A 19,666-nucleotide genomic window follows, 5' to 3' on the forward strand; every position below is an offset into this window, starting at 1 on the left:
ATGTGGATAAATGTGAGGTTATCCACTTAGGTAGCAAAAACAGGAAGGCAGATTATTATCTGAATGGCTAAAAACTGAGAGAGGGGAATATGCAGTGAGACCTGGGTGTTCTCGTACAGCAGTCGCTGAAGGTAAGCATGCAGGTGCAACAGGCGGTAAAAAACGCAAATGGTATGTTGGCCTTCATAGCGAGAGGATTCGAGTACAGGAGCAGGGATGTCTTGCTACAATTATACAGGGCCTTGGTGAGGCCACACATGGAATATTGTGTGCAGTTTTGGTCAACTTATCTGAGGAAGAATGTTCTTGCGATAGAGGGAGTGCAGCGAATGTTTACCAGACTGATTCCTGGGATGGCGGGACTGACGTATGAAGAGAGATTGAGTCGGTTAGGATTATATTCTCTGGAGTTCAGAAGAATGAGGGGGGACCTTATAGAAACCTATAAAAGTCTAACAGGACTTGACAGGGTAGATGCAGGAAGGATGTTCCCGATGGTGGGGGAGTCCAGAACCAGGGGTCAAAAGAACAAAGAACAAAGAAAATTACAGCACAGGAACAGGCCCTTCGGCCCTCCAAGCCTGCGCCGATCCAGATCCTCTATCTAAACATGACGCCTATTTTCTAAGGGTCTGTATCTCTTTACTTCCTGCCCATTCATGTATCTGTCTAGATACATCTTAAAAGACGCTATCGTGCCCGCGTCTACCACCTCCGCTGGCAACACGTTCCAGGCACCCACCACCCTCTGCGTAAAGAACTTTCCACGCATATCCCCCCTAAACTTTTCCCCTTTCACTTTGAACTCGTGACCCCTAGTAATTGAATCCCCCACTCTGGGAAAAAGCTTCTTGCTATCCAACCTGTCTATACCTCTCATGATTTTGGACACCTCAATCAGGTCCCCCCTCAACCTCCGTCTTTCTAATGAAAATAATCCTAATCTACTCAACCTCTCTTCATAGCTAGCGCCCTCCATACCAGGCAACATCCTGGTGAACCTCCTCTGCACCCTCTCCAAAGCATCCACATCCTTTTGGTAATGTGGCGACCAGAACTGCACGCAGTATTCCAAATGTGGCCGAACCAAAGTCCTATACAACTGTAACATGACCTGCCAACTCTTGTACTCAATACCCCGTCCGATGAAGGAAAGCATGCCGTATGCCTTCTTGACCACTCTATTGACCTGCGTTGTCACCTTCAGGGAACAATGGACCTGAACACCCAAATCTCTCTGCACATCAATTTTCCCCAGGACTTTTCCATTTACTGTATAGTTCACTCTTGAATTGGATCTTCCAAAATGCATCACCTCGCATTTGCCCTGATTGAACTCCATCTGCCATTTCTCTGCCCGACTCTCCAGTCTATCTATATTCTGCTGTATTCTCTGACAGTCCCCTTCACTATCTGCTACTCCACCAATCTTAGTGTCGTCTGCAAACTTGCTAATCAGACCACCTATACTTTCCTCCAAATCATTTATGTATATCACAAACAACAGTGGTCCCAGCACGGATCCCTGTGGAACACCACTGGTCACACGTCTCCATTTTGAGAAACTCCCTTCCACTGCTACTCTCTGTCTCCTGTTGCCCAGCCAGTTCTTTATCCATCGAGCTAGTACACCTTGGACCCCATACGCCTTCACTTTCTCCATCAGCCTACCATGGGGAACCTTATCAAACGCCTTACTGAAGTCCATGTCTATGACATCTCCAGCCCTTCCCTCATCAATCAACTTCCTCAAAGAATTCTATTAAGTTGGTAAGACATGACCTTCCCTGCACAAAACCATGTTGCCTATCACTGATAAGTCCATTTTCTTCCAAATGGGAATAGATCCTATCCCTCAGTAACTTCTCCAGCAGCTTCCCTACCACTGACGTGAGGCTCACCGGTCTATAATTACCTGGATTATCCTTGCTACCCTTCTTAAACAAGGGGACAACATTAGCAATTCTCCAGTCCTCCGGGACCTCACCCGTGTTTAAGGATGCTGCAAAGATATCTGTTAAGGCCCCAGCTATTTCCTCTCTCGCTTCCCTCAGTAACCTGGGATAGATCCCATCCAGACCTGGGGACTTGTCCACCTTAATGCCTTTTAGAATACCCAACACTTCCTCCCTCCTTATGCCGACTTGACCTAGAGTAATCAAACATCTGTCCCTCACCTCAACATCCGTCATGTCCCTCTCCTCGGTGAATACCGATGCAAAGTACTCGTTTAGAATCTCACCCATTTTCTCTGACTCCACGCATAACTTTCCTCCTTTGTCCTTGAGTGGGCCAATCCTTTCTCTAGTTACCCTCTTGCTCCTTATATATGAATAAAAGGCTTTGGGATTTTCCTTAACCCTGTTTGCTAAAGATATTTCATGACCCCTTTTAGCCCTCTTAATTCCTCGTTTCAGATTGGTCCTACATTCCCGATATTCTTTCAAAGCTTCGTCTTTCTTCAGCCGCCTAGACCTTATGTATGCTTCCTTTTTCCTCTTAGCTAGTCTCACAATTTCACCTGTCATCCATGGTTCCCTAATATTGCCATTTCTATCCCTCATTTTCACAGGAACATGTCTCTCCTGCACGCTAATCAACCTCTCTTTAAAAGCCTCCCACATATCACATGTGGATTTACCTTCAAACAGCTGCTCCCAATCTACATTCCCCAGCTCCTGCCGAATTTTGGTATAGTTGGCCTTCCCCCAATTTAGCACTCTTCCTTTAGGACCACTCTCGTCTTTGTCCATGGGTATTTTAATGCTTACGGAATTGTGATCACTATTCCTAAAGTAGTCCCCTACTGAAACTTCAACCACCTGGCCGGGCTCATTCCCCAACACCAGGTCCAGTATGGCCCCTTCCCGAGTTGGACTATTTACATACTGCTCTAGAAAACCGTCCTGGATGCTCCTGACCAATTCTGCCCCATCTAGACCTCTAACACTAAGTGAATCCCAGTCAATGTTGGGAAAATTAAAATCTCCTATCACCACCACCCTGTTGCTCCTACATCTTTCCATAATCTGTTTACATATTTGTACCTCTATCTCACGCTCGCTGTTGGGAGGCCTGTCGTACAGCCCCAACATTGTTACCGCACCCTTCCTATTTCTGAGTTCTGCCCATATTGCCTCACTGCTGGAGTCCTCCATAGTGCCCTCCTTCAGCACAGCTGTGATATCCTCTTTGACCAGTAATGCAACTCCTCCACCCCTTTTACCTCCCTCTCTATCCCGCCTGAAGCATCGATATCCTGGGATATTTAGTTGCCAATCATGCCCTTCCCTCAACCAAGTCTCAGTAATAGCAATAACATCATACTCCCAGGTACTAATCCAAGCCCTAAGTTCATCTGCCTTACCTACTACACTTCTTGCATTAAAACAAATGCACCTCAGACCACCACTCCCTTTGCATTCATCATCTGCTCCCTGCCTACTCTTCCCCTTAGTCACGCTGACTTCATTATCTAGTTCCTTACAGGCTTTCGTTACTACCTCCTTACTGTCCACTGACCTCCTCATTTGGTTCCCATCCCCCTGCCACATTAGTTTAAACCCTCCCCAACAGCGTTAGCAAAAGCACTCCCAAGGACATTGGTTCCAGTCCGGCCCAGGTGTAGACCGTCCAATTTGTAATAGTCCCACCTCCCCCAGAACCGGTCCCAATGTCCCAAAAATCTGAACCCCTCCTTCCTGCACCATCTCTCAAGCCACGCATTCATCCTGACTATTCTTTCATTTCTACTCTGACTATCACGTGGCACTGGTAGCAATCCTGAGATTACTACTTCTGAGGTCCTACTTTTTAACTTGGCTCCTAACTCCCTAAATTCTGCTTGTAGGACCTCATCCCGTTTTTTACCTATTTCATTGGTGCCTATGTGCACAATGACAACTGGCTGTTCACCCTCCCCCTTCAGAATGTTCTGCAGCCGATCTGAGACATCCCTGACCCGTGCGCCTGGGAGGCAACATACCATTCGGGAGTCTCGTTTTCGACCACAGAACCGCCTATCTACTCCCCTTACAATCGAATCCCCGATGACTATAGCCCTTCCACTCTTTTTCCCATAGTCTAAGGATACGGGGTAAACCATTCAGGACTGAGATTAGGAGAAATTTCTTCACCCAGAGAGTGGTGAACCTGTGGAATTCGCTGCCTCAGAAAGCAATTGAGGCCAAAACATTGTCTGTTTTCAAGAAGGAGTTTGACATAGCTCTTGGGATTAAAGGGATCAAAGGATATGGGGCGAAAGCAGGAACAGGTTACTGAGTTGGATGATCAGCCATGATCATAATGAATGGCAGAGCAGGCTTGAAGGGCCGAATGGCCTACTCCTGCTCCTATTTTCTATGTTTCTGTGTTTGTTAAATTCTATCACTATAAATAAGTAAATCAGTTATCACATTAAAAAGACTTCAGTAATCTGATGATAAATGTACCTTTTTGAACACAGAACTAGGCTTTTTGACAGAAGCAACTGATTGTGATTTTGTGAGACTTGCCTCAAAGAATTGCATTAACCTTCAGTGTGAAAGTATTTGCTGTGTCAAACTGCATATGTTCCATTATTTTTTATTTACTGTGGTCTGATAGTATAACTGTGCTAAATTTTTCTTTACTAACAGTTACATCATTTACACAGTAGGCCCTGACCATGGATAATGCCAGCTGATTTAATTATTACAAATATGCAAAGTGATGTGAGCTGAAGCATGTGACATCTGCTGGTAGCCTGTTGTGAATGAATTAATGTTGTATTGCTGACTTAGCGCCCTATCTAATTTCATATTAGAAAAATTGGAATACATCAGTATCACGATATTTTCAAACTTAAGAGAAAATATAGCAGTAAAATATGGCTATTTGAATATATAGGAGTAGAAACTAGTATGCTTTGCCCCCATTTCATGGGTGTAAAATGGGCACAAAGCCTACCAGTTTTGCAGTAGGATGGTCTATGCCAGATCTATGCAGGTGTTGGTCATACTCTCAAATTCGTGGGGCCCAACATTTAGGCATCCCAGCCAGACATATGAAACAGGCATTAGGATCCTTCACTTTGTAAATTAAGGGCCCAACGTCTGCTAAAAGACACCTTTGACAAATTAATCACTGATTCTTTAGCTAATCAAAATTTTTTTATATTAAGAAATATATTTCTGTGGAGCTAGGAGGATCAGAAGTGATTCCCCTGTCTGTATTGGAGTCACGAATGCCTTCCTCCTGTTCCAGCTCCCCTTCCTGGGACTTACCTGAAGGCTGCTGCCGGTAATTCAGGAGGCTTAAAATTGATGTCTCTTGTCAAGCAAGCTGTCTGTGGAGGTGCAAAGAAGCAGTGGCAGCTCATTCCATTTCTTCAGATGAGGACCGAGTAACAATTTTTATCGATTCTCGAGCCTCTTGGTTCTGACATGCGCTGCCTCTGCAGCATCGTAGATGGGCTCAACCTAATTTCTAGGCCACAAGTTTCTCTGTAATCATTATCACCACTTTTGGTCATGAATGAATATTTTACAACTAACCATTGTGAATTCTACACTACCAACTGTTTTAACCTTCAGTTTGTGTGTCTGTGTTATAACCTCTGACATTTTTGCATTATGTATCATAAGTCACTCTGTCTACTTAACTAATAGGTAAGCAAATTCAGAGGGCATGTGGGAAGGATGAGTTTACATGCAGCAATGGGAAATGCATTCCCGTGGAGCTACAATGTGACATGTTCAATGACTGTGCTGATGATGGGTCTGATGAACAAGACTGTACTAGAAGTAAGTATTGATTAAAATATTTTTTAGTGCAAGTATAATTCTTTGCATTTAGTTAATATATAAAAGTTCAATGTAGAGGGTCTGCAATGCTGAAGATGGCTACAACATTGTCCTCTTGTCCCTGTAATACATACATATTAATAATTCCATCAGGGAGTTTACAAAAAACATGCAACTTAATGGAGTTGGCACTGCTTGACTTCTGACAAAATTATAAATATATTTGTGTGATCTGATCTGTGCTCTAAATCCTCATCCAGTCCTTCTTGTCTGTCAAAACGAGGATCGGGTAAAGAACTGTGAGATATCTGTTCGTGGGCGGCACAGTGGCGCGGTGGTTAGCACCGCAGCCTCACAGCGACCCGGGTTCAGTTCTGGGTACTGCCTGTGCGGAGTTTGCAAGTTCTCCCTGTGACCGCATGGGTTTTTGCCGGGTGCTCTGGTTTCCTCCCACTGCCAAAGACTTGCAGGTTGATAGGTAAATTGGCCATTGTAAATTGCCCCTAGTGTAGGTAGGTGGTAGGGACTATGGGATTAATGTAGGAGGGGATGTGGTAGGGAATATGGGATTAATGTAGGATTAGTATAAATGGGTGGCTGATGGTTGGCACAGACTCGGTGGGCCAAAGGGCCTGTTTCAGTGCTGTATCTCTCTAACTATATCTAACTCTAACTATTTACATGTGATTCAGTTGCCATCATTATACTGAGATTTCAACTCGCTTAATCATTTTAGTATATAGTTCTGTGTTAAGATCAGCAATTTTTCACGGTCGTGATCTTTTCTTCAGGCTAAACTTAATCTAACTCCTGTGGTTTCAAGAGATATATTTTATTTTGTTTTTCTTCAGAGCTATTTTGCAGGAGTATTCTGTCCATAGCTACATTTAATGTCCCATTTATGGTATTTCTAAAGCCAAGTACATTACAAAGTTCAGTTTATTCTCATGATTTCATGAGTTCCATTTAATGATATTGCAAGCATGACAGAACAGGCCTATCATTCAGGTTAAGTGAATTGACAATGGGAAAATTTGAGTAACATAGTTTACAAGCTAACTTAAAGATATCAGATGTATTTATTGTTAAGATTGACATAAATGAAAATAGGTTTCAATTTTAAATAAAAAGAATGTTCTTTCCAGTGAGCAACTCTTGGCTATGCAGATTTAGCTACATGCATATTCCATAAGTGTGTCCTTTGAGCCTGATAATGAAATTACCATGATTAGGATTAGGCACAAGCACAATGGGCCAAATGGGATCCTACTGTGCTGTTTAATTCTCTGTTTGCTATCAACCATTCACAACAATCTAATTTTAATTAATAGTTCATTAACATAAGTTTGATGAGTTGTTCCTGCTCCTATTTCCTAGAATCCTAAAAGAATATATCTGACAGGTAAACTTGCCAGCTCTCTCAACTGTTGTTGACTGATTCACTATGGAGTTCCATTCTTTTTCTGTTTTTGTTTGTGATCATGAAACCATTTGAAGTAAGATTTTTTTTCATTTAGAGTTTTCTTGCAGTCTGAAGTACAAGGAAGTTTATGGCATTAGTATACTGCTTATATAATAACATTCCCACTTGTGTAAACATTGCTTGGATTACTTAGGGCATGAGTGGACTATGGGAAGTATTTTGACTATGGAAAGCATTTTGACTTGGAGGCATTGACACAAAGTTTGAAGTAAGCTGTATTTTCCAAGGAATGAAACAGAAAATGCTGGAAAATGGTCAGTCACCATTTCTGGGGAAAACAGGTGCTGACTTACAATCATATTTTGGGTATAACCCATCCGCATATCTCAAAATCTTAACTTTCTTTTGTCATGATTTCATGGCTTTTCAAGAATGTCTCCAATGTCTTCTTGAAGAACTATAAGGTACTTGCCCTCATTATTGCTTTTAAAATTCTGCCCCATAATTTTTTGTAAATATTAGGCTGAATTTTTCGGCGGCAAGCTGCAAAAATGGCGCGATGCACGCGCGAGAAGTGCTTCGCGGAGCCGCCGCGGTACTAAGCGCGGCGGCTCATTTATATGGCTGGAGCGGTCGGCCCGCCCCCGATGACGTGGAGGGGGTGGGCACACCATCCCCAGCAACAGCGTCCAGTGCTACTGCGCAGGCACCAGCGCCATTTTTAAATGGCTTTCAGTCCTTCAGTGTAATTTAGAGTTTTGAAGTTACAGCAGTTTAAAAATTAAAGTGAGAAATGTAATAAAAGTTTCAATCCGCCTCTCCCACCCGCCGCCCCCCAATGACTAGACAATTTATTAATTGCCCTCAACCCCGCCAAAAAACTATCTTTGCAATCCCAACTTCCCCCCCACCACCACCCAAAGTTTATAACCTTTTACCTTCAACCCCTTCCCACCAACCCTCCACCAATTGCAACAGTTTTCCCCCCCACCCACCCTGAAAACCACGCTCCCTCCCACCCAACCACCCTGAAAACTTACCTGCTCCCCCCCTCCCAACAGTGTTCTGCCTTGGATCTCCAAATGGAGATCTGAAGGCGCGGGGGTTCTGGCAACTGCCCCTCATGGTGAGGTAAATATTTATTCATTCATTTAAAAATATTAACATATTTTAATTATGTTCCTGGTGCTGAGCGGTGGGGGGGCCGCCACGAGGTCTCGCTGCCAATAATATGGGACAGGGCCTTCCCAGCATCGAAGCACGTGGCGGGCCTCTCCCTAAGGTATTTTCCGGCCCCCCCCCACCATGACCCCCGACGTCAGGGGAGTGGTGGGGGGGGGGGGGGGGGCGGTAAAATCCAGCCCATCATCTCTGCCACCTAAGCATCTCCTGTTTTTCTTATAAACACATAAGAACGTAAGAAATAGGAGCAGGAGTAGGCCACTCAGCCCCTCAAGCCTGCCCAGCCATTCCATAAGATCATGGCTGATCTGTCCCAGGCCCCAACTCCTCTTTCGGGCCTGTTCTGCATAACCCTCGACTCCCCGAGATTTCAAGAATTTATCTACCTCCTCTTTAAATACATTTAGTGACCTAGCCTCCACAACTCTCTCAGGTAGAGAATTCCAGAGATTCACCACCCTCTGAGAGAAGAAATTCTTTTGCATCTCAGTTTTAAATGTGTGACCCATTATTCTGTAACCATGTCCCCTAGTTTGAGATTCCCCTACCAGTGGAAACATATTCTCAACATCTACCCTGTCAAGCCCCCTTAGAATCTTATATGTTTCAATAAGATCACCTCACATTCTTCTAAACTCCAATGAGTAAAGGCCTAACCTGTTTACCCGTTCCTGATAAGACAACCTCTTCATCCCAGGAATCAGCCTAGTGAACCTTTTCTGAACTGCCTCCAATGGTAGTATATCCTTCCTTAAAAACGGGGACCAAAACTGTACGCAGTACTCCAGGTGTGGCCTCACCAACACCCTGTACAGTTGTAACAAGACTTCCTTATTTTTAAACTCTAACCCCCTAGCAATAAAGGCCAAAATTCCATTTGCCTTCCTAATTACTTGCTGCACCTGCATGCTAACGTTTTGTGTTTCACTTACAAGAACACCCAGATCCCTCTGTACTGCAGTATTTTGTAGCCTTTCTCTATCTAAATAATAATCTGCCTTTTTGTTCTTCCTACCAAAATGGATGACATCACACCTTCCCACATTGAACTCCATCTGCCAAGTTTTTGCCCACTCACTTAACCTAGCTATATCCCTTTGCAGATTCTTTGTGTCCTCATCACAACAAGCCTTCCCACCTATTTTTATATTGTCCGTAAATTTGGATACACTACACTCTGTCCCTTCCTCCAAGTCATTAATATAGATAATAAATAGTTGAGGCCCTAGGACCGATCCTTGTGGCACCCCACTAGTTACGGCTTTCCAACCTGAAAAAGACCCATTAATCCTGACTCTCTGCCTTCTGTGTGTTAGCCAATCCTCAATTCATGCCAACACATTATCCCCAATACCCTAACCTCTTATTTTGTGCAATAACCTTTTAGGTGGTACCTGATCGAAAGCCTTCTGAAAATCCAAATACACTACATCTACCAGTTCCCCTTTATCCATTCTGCTTGTTATATCCTCAAAGAACTCTAACAAATTTGTCAAACATGATTTCCCCTTCATAAAACCATGTTGACTCTGTTTGATTGCATTATGTTTTTCTAAATGTCCTGTTATTTCTTCCTTAATAATGGACTCCAGCATTTCCCAATGACAGATGTTAAGCTAACTGGTTTAGTTTCCTGCTTTCTGTCTCCCTCCTTTCTTGAATAGGGGCGTCACATTAGCAGTTTTCCAATCCGCTAGTACCCTACCGGAATCCAGTGAGTTTTGGTATATTACGACCAATGCCTCCACTATCTCTGCAGCCACTTCTTTTAAAACCCTTGGATGCAGGCCATCAGGTCCTGACGATTTGTCTGCCTTCAGTCCCATCAGTCTGTCAAGCACCTTTTCCGTCGTGATAGAAATTGCTACAAGTTCCTCCCCCCCCAACATTTACACCTTGCTCATCTATTATTGTTGGGATATTTATAGTGTCCTCCACTGTGGACTGATGCAAAATATTGGTTTAAATTATCTGCCATTTCCCTGTTCCCTGTTATTAATTCCCCAGTCTCACTCTCTAAGGTTCCCACACTTACTTTAGCTACTCTGTTCCTTTTTATATAACCGTAGAAGCTCTTACTGTTTGTTTTTATATTTAGAACATAGAACAGTACAGCACAGTACAGGCCCTTCGGCCCACGATGTTGTGCCGAACCTTTAACCTACTCTAGGATCAAACTACCTACAGACCCTTCATACTACTATCATCCCTGTACCTATCCAAGAGTCGCTTAAATGTCCCTAATGTATCTGCTTCTACTACCACCGCTGGCAGTGCATTCCACGCACCCACCACTCTCTGTGTAAAGAGACATCTCCCCGAAACCTTCCTCCAATCACCTTAAAATTATGCCCCCTGGTTTAAAATTATGCCCCCTGGTGATAGCCCTTTCCACCCTGGGAAAAAGTCTCTGGCTATCCACTCTATCTATGCTTCTCATCATCTTGTACCCCTCTATCAAATCACCTCTCATCCTTCTTCGCTCCAATGAGAAAAGCCCTAGCTCCCTCAACCTTTCTTCGTAAGACATGCCCTCCAGTCCAGGCAGCATCCTGGTAAATCTCCTCTGCACCCTCTCTAAAGCTTCCACATCCTTCCTATAATGAGGCGACCAGAACTGAACACAATATTCCAAGTGTGGTCTAACCAGGGCTTTATAGAGCTGCAGCATAACCTCGCGGCTCTTAAACTCAATCCCCCTGTTAATGAAAGCCAACACACCATACGCCTTCTTAACAACCCTATCAACTTGGGTGGCAACCTTGAGCGGTCTATGGACATGGACCCCAAGATCCCTCTGTTCCTCCACACTACCAAGAATCCTGTCTTTAAGCCTGTATTCTGCATTCAAATTCGACCTTCCAAAATGAATCACTTCACACTTTTCCAGGTTGAACTCCATCTGCCACTTCTCAGCCCAGCTCTGCATCCTGTCAATGTCCCATTGCAACCTACAACAGCCTTCCACACTATCCACAACTCCAGCAACCTTCGTGTCATCGGCAAACTTGCTAACCCAGCCTTCCACTTCCTCATCCAAGTCATTTATAAAAATCACAAAGAGCAGAGGTCCCAGAACAGATCCCTGCGGAACACCACTGGTCACCGAGCTCCAGGCTGAATACTTTCCATCTACTACCACCCTCTGTCTTCTATGGGCCAGCCAATTCTGTATCCAGACAGCCAACGTTCCCTGTATCCCATGCCTCCTTACTTTCTGAATGAGCCTACCATGGGGAACCTTATCAAACGCCTTGCTAAAATCCAGAAACACCACATCCACTGCTCTTCCTTCATCAACGTGTTTTGTCACATCTTCAAAGAATTCAATAAGGCTTGTGAGGCATGACCTGCCCCTCACAAAGCCATGCTGACTGTCTCTAATCAAACTATGCTTTTCCAAATAATCATAAATCCTATCTCTCTGAATCCTCTCCAATAATTTGCCCACTACCGACGTAAGACTGACTGGTCTATAATTCCCAGGGTTATCCCTATTCCCTTTCTTGAACAAGGGAATAACATTTGTCACCCTCCAATCATCTGGTGATACTCCAGTGGACAGTGAGGACGCAAAGATCATCGCCAAAGGCGCGGCAATCTCTTCCCTCGCTTCCCGTAATATCCTTGGGTATATCCCGTCTGGCCCCGGGGACTTATCTATCCTCATGTCTTTCAAAATTTCCAGCACATCCTCCCTCTTAACATCAACCTGTTCGAGCATATCAGCCTGTTCCACGCTGTCCTCACAAACGACCAGGTCCCTCTCACTAGTGAATACTGAAGCAAAGTATTCATTTAGGACCTCCCCTACCTCCTCCGACTCCAGGCACAAGTTCCCTCCACTATCCCTGATCGGCCCTACCCTCACTCTGGCCATCCTCTTGTTCCTCACATAAGTGTAGAACGCCTTGGGATTTTCCTTAATCCTACCCGCCAAGACTTTTTCATGTCCCCCTTCTAGCTCTCCGAAGTCCATTCTTCAGTTCCTTCCTGGTTACCTTGTAACCCTCTAGAGCCCTGTCTGATCCTTGCTTCCTCAACCTTAAGTAAGCTTCCTTCTTCCTCTTGACTAGCTGTTCCACATCTCTTGTCATCCAAGGTTCCTTCACCCTACCATCCCTTCCTTGCCTCATCGGGACAAACCTATCCAGCAGTCGCAGCAACTGCTCCCTAAACAACCTCCACATTTCTGTCGTGCATTTCCCTGAGAACATCTGTTCCCAATTTATTCTCCCCAGTTCCTGCCTAATAGCATTGTAATTTCCCCTCCCCCAATTAAATATTTTCCCATCCCATCTGCTCCTGTCCCTCTCAATGACTATAGTAAAGGTCAGGGAGTTGTGATCACTATCACCGAAATGCTCTCCCACCGAGAGATCTGCCACCTGGCCTGGTTCGTTGCCAAGCACCAAATCCAACATAGCCTCCCCTCTAGTCGGCCTATCTACATATTGAGTCAGGAAACCTTCCTGGACACACCTGACAAAAACTGCTCCATCCAAACTATTTGCACTAAGGAGGTTCCAATCAATATTAGGGAAGTTGAAGTCACCCATGACAACAACCCTGTTACTTCTGCACCTTTCCAGAATCTGCCTCCCAATCTGTTCCTCCGTGTCTGTGTTGCTATTGGGGGGTCTATAGAAAACTCCCAATAAAGTGACTGCTCCTTTCCTGTTTCTGACTTCCACCCATAATGACTCAGTAGACAAACCCTCCTCGACGACCTCCCTTTCTGCAGCTGTGATACTATCCCTGATTAGCAATGCCACTCCCCCACCTCTTTTACCTCCCTCCCTATTCCTTTTGAAACATCTAAACCCCGGAACATCCAACATCCATTCCTGCCCCTGTGATATCCAAGTCTCCGTAATGGCCACAACATCGTAGCTCCAAGTACTGATCCATGCTCTAAGTTCATCACCCTTATTCCTGACACTTCTTGCGTTAAAATAGACACACTTCAACCCATCATACTGGCTGCAACTTTGCCCTGTCAACTGTCTAACCTTCCTCACAGACTCTCTGCACTCTGTATCTGCCTGTTCAACAGCTACCCCATCCACTGATCCGTGGCTCCGGTTCCCATCCCCCTGCCAAACTAGTTTAAACCCTCCCGAAGAGCGCTAGCAAACCTCCCGCCCAGGATATTGGTGCCCCTCCAGTTCAGATGCAACCCGTCCTTCTTGTACAGGTCCCACCTTCCCCAGAAGGTATCCCAATGATCCACATAGGGTGGCACAGTGGCGCAGTGGTTAGCACCGCAGCCTCACAGCTCCGGCGACCCTGGTTCAATTCCGGGTACTGCCTGTGTGGAGTTTGCAAGTTCTCCCTGTGTCTGCGTGGGTTTCCTCCGGGTGCTCCGGTTTCCTCCCACATGCCAAAGACTTGCAGGTTGATAGGTAAATTGGCCATTAGAAATTGCCCCTAGTATAGGTAGGTGGTAGGGAAAATATAGGGACAGGTGGGGATGTGGTAGGAATATGGGATTACTGTAGGATTAGTATAAGTGGGTGGTTGATGGTCGGCACAGACTCGGTGGGCCGAAGTGCCTGTTTCAGTGCTGTATCTCTAAAAAAAAAAATATCTGAAGCCCTCCCTCCTACACCAGCTCTGTAGCCACGTGTTCAGCTGCACTCGCTTTCTGTTTCTAGCCTCACTAGCACGTGGCACCGGTATTAATCCTGGGATTACTATCCTGCTCGTCCTGCCTTTTAGCTTCCAACCTAACTCCCTATATTCGCTTTTCAGGTCCTCATCCCTTTTCCTAGCTATGTCATTGGTACCGATGTGTACCACGACTTCTGGCTGCTCCCCCTCCCCCTTAAGAATCCCGTAGACTCGATCCGAGACATCCCTGACCCTGGCACCCGGGAGGCAACATACCATCCGGTAGTCTCGTTTGCGACCACAGAATCTCCTGTCTGTTCCTCTAACCATTGAATCTCCTATCACTATCGCTCTCCTATTCTCCCCCCTTCCCTTCTGAGCCACAGAGCCAGGCTTAGTGCCAGAGACCTGGCCGCTGTGGCTTTCCCCTGGTAGGTCGTCACCCCCAACCGCATCCAAAACGGTATACTTATTATTGAGGGGAACGGCCACAGGGGATCCCTGCACTGTGTGCCTATTCCCTTTCCCTCCCCTGACGGTCACCCAGCTACCTTTATCCTGTAACTTAGGTGTCACTACTTCCCTATAACTGCTCTCTATCACCCCCTCAGCCGCCTGAATGATCCGAAGTTCATGCAGCTCCAGCTCCAGTTCCCCAACGCGGTCTGTGAGGAGCTGGAGTTGGGTGCACTTCTCACAGGTGAAGTCAGCAGGGACACAAGTGGTGACCCTTACCTCCCACATCCTGCAAGAGGAGCATGCAACTGCCCTAGCTTCCATCCCCTCTGCTCTAAATTGACACAGAGATTAAGTAAAAATAAAGGGAAACCTTACCTTACCAAACCCTCCACACAAGAGTCCTTTTTTTTTGGTTAGAGGAGGAGGATGGGTGGGAGACACTACAGGTGTAGTGTTTTGGGTTTAGCCACTGCCCGAATATATAAGTTCACTTACCCAGCACTCCCCATGTCCGCGTCCACCGAATCACAAGGTAAGTACTTTATAGTGAAACTTACCTTCCCAGCTGCCCCCTGGCTTGCACTCTCACTGCTACCGCTGTTCAGAAAGAAGCTGCCGAATCGCTAGATAAGTTCTTTCTTTTGGGCCTCCTTATCTCGAGAGACAATGGATACGCGCCTGGAGGTGGTCAGTGGTTTGTGAAGCAGCGCCTGGAGTGGCTATAAAGGCCAATTCTGGAGTGACAGGCTCTTCCACAGGTGCTGCAGAGAAATTTGTTTGTCAGGGCTGTTGCACAGTTGGCTCTCCCCTTGCGCCTCTGTCTTTTTTCCTGCCAACTACTAAGTCTCTTCGAACCGCCACATTTTAGCCCTGTCTTTATGGCTGCCTGCCAGCTCTGGCGAACGCTGGCAACTGACTCCCACGACTTGTGATCAATGTCACAGGATTTCATGTCGCGTTTGCAGACGTCTTTATAGCGGAGACATGGACGGCCGGTGGGTCTGATACCAGTGGCGAGCTCGCTGTACAATGTGTCTTTGGGGATCCTGCCATCTTCCATGCGGCTCACATGGCCAAGCCATCTCAAGCGCCGCTGACTCAGTAGTGTGTACAAGCTGGGCATGTTGGCCGCTTCGAGGACTTCTGTGTTGGAAATACGGTCCTGCCACCTGATGCCAAGTATTCTCCGGAGGCAGCGAAGATGGAATGAATTGAGACGTCGCTCTTGGCTGGCATACGTTGTCCAGGCCTCGCTGCCATGGAGCAAGGTACTGAGGACACAGGCCTGATACACTCGGACTTTTGTGTTCCGTGTCAGTGCGCCATTTTCCCACACTCTCTTGGCCAGTCTGGACATAGCAGTGGAAGCCTTTCCCATGCGCTTGTTGATTTCTGCATCTAGAGACAGGTTACTGGTGATAGTTGAGCCTAGGTAGGTGAACTCTTGAACCACTTCCAGAGCGTGGTCGCCAATATTGATGGATGGAGAATTTCTGACGTCCTGCCCCATGATGTTGGTTTTCTTGAGGCTGATGGTTAGGCCAAATTCATTGCAGTCAGCCGCAAACCTGTCGATGAGACTCTGCAGGCACTCTTCAGTGTGTGATGTTAAAGCAGCATCGTCAGCAAAGAGGAGTTCCCTGATGAGTACTTTCCGTATTTTGGACTTCGCTCTTAGACGGGCAAGGTTGAACAACCTGCCCCCTGATCTTGTGTGGAGGAAAATTCCTTCTTCAGAGGACTTGAACGCATGTGAAAGCAGCAGGGAGAGGAAAATCCCAAAAAGTGTGGGTGCGAGAACACAGCCCTGTTTCACACCACTCAGGATAGGAAAGGGCTCTGATGAGGAGCCAGCATGTTGAATTGTGCCTTTCATATTGTCATGGAATGAGGTGATGATACTTAGTAGCTTTGGTGGGCATCCAATCTTTTCCAGTAGTCTGAAAAGACCACGTCTACTGACGAGGTCAAAGGCTTTGGTGAGATCAATGAAAGCAATGTAGAGGGGCATCTGTTGTTCGCGGCATTTCTCCTGTATCTGACGAAGGGAGAACAGCATGTCAACGGTCGATCTCTCTGCACGAAGGCCACACTGTGCCTCAGGGTAGACGCGCTCGGCCAGCTTCTGGAGCCTGTTCAGAGCGACTCGAGCAAAGACTTTCCCCACTATGCTGAGCAGGGAGATTCCACGGTAGTTGTTGCAGTCACCGCGGTCACCTTTGTTTTCATAGAGTGTGATGATATTGGCATCGCGCATGTCCTGGGGTACTGTTCCCTCGTCCCAGCACAGGCATAGCAGTTCATGTAGTGCTGAGAGTATAGCAGGCTTGGTTGGCACTCTTGATTATTTCAGGGGTAATGCTGTCCTTCCCAGGGGCTTTTCCGCTGGCTAGAGAATCAATGACATCACTGAGTTCCGATTTGGCTGGCTGTATGTCCAGCTCATCCATGACTGGTAGAGGCTGGGCTGCATTGAGGGCAGTCTCAGTGACAGCATTCTCCCTGGAGTACAGTTCTAGGTAGTGCTCAACCCAGCGGTCCATTTGTTTGTGTTGGTCAGTGATTATGTCCCCTGATTTAGATTTGAGGGGGGCGATCTTCTTGATGGTTGGCCCAAGAGCTCTCTTCATGCCATCATACATTCCTCTGATGTTTCCGGTGTCTGAGTCCAGCTGAATATGACTGCATAGGTGTTGCCAGTAGTCGTTTGCGCAGCGCCTGGCTGTTCTTTGTGCAGTGCTTCTGGCTGCTTTAAGTGCTGCGGATGTTAAATCGCTGGGGGCTTTCTTGTAGTTCAACAGTGCAATGCGCTTAGCGGCTATGACAGGTTCCAGCTCTTCATTATGAGATTGAAACCAGTCTGCATTTCTCTTCGCACTTTTGCCGTAGGTGGTCAAAGCTGACTCATAGATGGCGTCTCTGATGTGGGCCCACTTGGTCTCAGCATCCCCTGTGGGAGTGTTTTGAAGGGCTGTTACAAGTGAATTTAGAAATTTTTGTAACAGCTGTGGGTGAGAAATTCTGCTCGTGTTGATGCGCGGGTGGCCCTTCTGCTTGGAATGATGCAACTTCTTTGGTCTGAGTCTAACCTTGCTGCACACCAGGGAGTGGTCGGTGTCGCAGTCCGCACTGTGGAAGCTGCGTGTGATTTGAATGCTGTTTAAGGCGGCTCGCCTTGTGACAATGAGGTCTAGCTGGTGCCAACGACGCCAATTTGGGTGCCTCCATGAAACCTGGTGACAGGGTTTAGTGTGAAAGAACGAATTGGTGATGCAAAGGTTATGATAGGTACACAACTCAAGCAGTCTCTGCCCGTTCTCATTCATCCTTCCAACGCCATAGCGCCCAAGGCAGGAGGGCCATGAGTCATGGCCGGCCCCAACCCTGGCATTAAAGTCCCCCAGCAGGAATAGGTGTTCGGTGTTGGGGATGCTGCTAATGATGTTATGGAGTTGCTCGTAGAACTGGCATTTAGCTCGGTAAGTACTTGAAACTGAAACTTACCTTCCCAGCTGCCCCTGGCTCGCACTCTCACTGCTACCGCTACTCAAAAAGAAGCTGCCGAATCGCTGGGTGAGTACTTTATACTGAAACTCACCTTCTCAGCTGCCCCCTGGCCCGCACTCTCACTCCTACCGCTGTTCAAAAAGAAGCTGCCGAATCGCTAGGTAAGTACTTTATACTGAAACTCACCTTCCCAGCTGCCCCCTGGCTCGCACTCTCACTGCTACTGCTGTTCAAAAAGCCAATTTACTCTCGTAATCAAATTTCTCCCTCTTTATTAGTTTTTTAGTCATCCGCTGCTGGTTTCTAAAAAATTCCCAATCCTCCGGCCTACCACTCATTTTCACCGCATTGTATGCCTTTGTTTTTGATTTGATACTCTCCTTAACTTCCTTTGTTATCCAAAGGTGGTTCATTGTTCTCATCCAGTCCTTTCTTCTGACCAGAATAAATGTTTGCTGAGTGTTATGAAATATCTGCTTAAAAGTCTGCCACTGTTCATCTACTGACTTTCCCTTTAGTCTATTTTCCCAGCCTGCTCTAGACAACTCATTCTTCATACCTCTGTAATTGCCCTTGTTTAAGTTGAAAACACTGGTTTGAGGCCCGAGTTGCTCTCGCTCAAACTGAATTTGAAATTCTACCATGTTTTGATCGCTTCCCCCTCGAGGATCCTTAACTACAAGATCCCTTATTAATCCTACCTCGTTACATATTACCAAATCAAAAATGGCCTGTTCCTGGGTAGGTTCTGCAACGTATTGTTGTAAGAAACAATCCCTGATGCACTCTACAAATTCGTCTTCCATGTTACACTTGCCAATTTGATTTGTCCAGTCTATATGCAGATTAAAATCACCCATGATAATTGTAGTGCCCTTCTTATACACCTCCATTATTTCCTGATTAATACTTTGTCCTACAGAGAGGCAACTCCTCGAGGGCCTATAGACCACTCCCACCCATGATTTCTTTCCCATGCTATTCCTTATTTCCACCCAAACTGATTCGACATCACTCACACTACTTTCTCTTCTGTATGCATTTTTTTCTTTTCCTTCGTCCCATTGTTTAGGTCCAATTTAAATACTTGTTCACTTGTAATTTTTTAATAAAAGAAGGCATCGAGTGGTGAGGGGATAGTGGGGGAAAATGGCATAGAGGTAGATGATCAGCCATGATCTGTCTGAATGGCGGGGAGAGAATACAATCCCCCTGCTATAGTCGTTTTTTGCTGCCCATATGTACTTTTGATTTTTTAAATCTTTCTTTCTCAGATTATAATGAATTTAACTGTGAAGATGAAATAAATCCTTGTGGGATTGATGCTTACTGCAATAGGACAACATTTTCACTTTTCTGTGAGTGTCGGCCTGGCTTTCAAAGAAACAAAGCCTCGAAGCAGTGTGAAGGTATTTATCTAGTTCTTTATGATATGGAATCTTACTTGAGAAGAATTGTTGTTTCTTTAATTTAGTTCTTACATGCATGCTGTTGTGCAAAATCTTAAAATGAATACTTCAAAAAAAAAATTCCTGCAATTTTGGCTTTTTCCAATTATTCGGAAAAGGTAGAAGAAAATATAAGGTACAAATTACCACTTTTATTCTCGTGTTCATTAAAGTCATTTTTCAAAACTGGTAATTCATTTAATTAATGTTATAAAATGTCATCTAAAATATTGTCAAGTGTCAGGTGACAG

General features: G+C 45.6%; 1 protein-coding gene across 4 annotated transcripts in view; it reads left to right on the forward strand.

The window, feature by feature from the left end:
• The window catches only part of LOC137371926 (low-density lipoprotein receptor-related protein 1-like), a 1,827,029-nt gene that overhangs the window by 1,688,562 nt on the left and 118,801 nt on the right, over positions 1-19,666 (forward strand). For all 4 annotated transcript variants that reach the window (XM_068035008.1, XM_068035009.1, XM_068035010.1 and 1 more), the window contains exons 73-74: positions 5,649-5,783; positions 19,242-19,376. In XM_068035008.1, coding sequence (XP_067891109.1) covers positions 5,649-5,783; positions 19,242-19,376 — 270 coding nt within the window. The remainder of the gene's footprint in view (positions 1-5,648; positions 5,784-19,241; positions 19,377-19,666) is intronic.

This window comes from Heterodontus francisci, chromosome 7 (assembly GCF_036365525.1).
Source record: "Heterodontus francisci isolate sHetFra1 chromosome 7, sHetFra1.hap1, whole genome shotgun sequence".
Classification (NCBI taxonomy): domain Eukaryota; kingdom Metazoa; phylum Chordata; class Chondrichthyes; order Heterodontiformes; family Heterodontidae; genus Heterodontus; species Heterodontus francisci.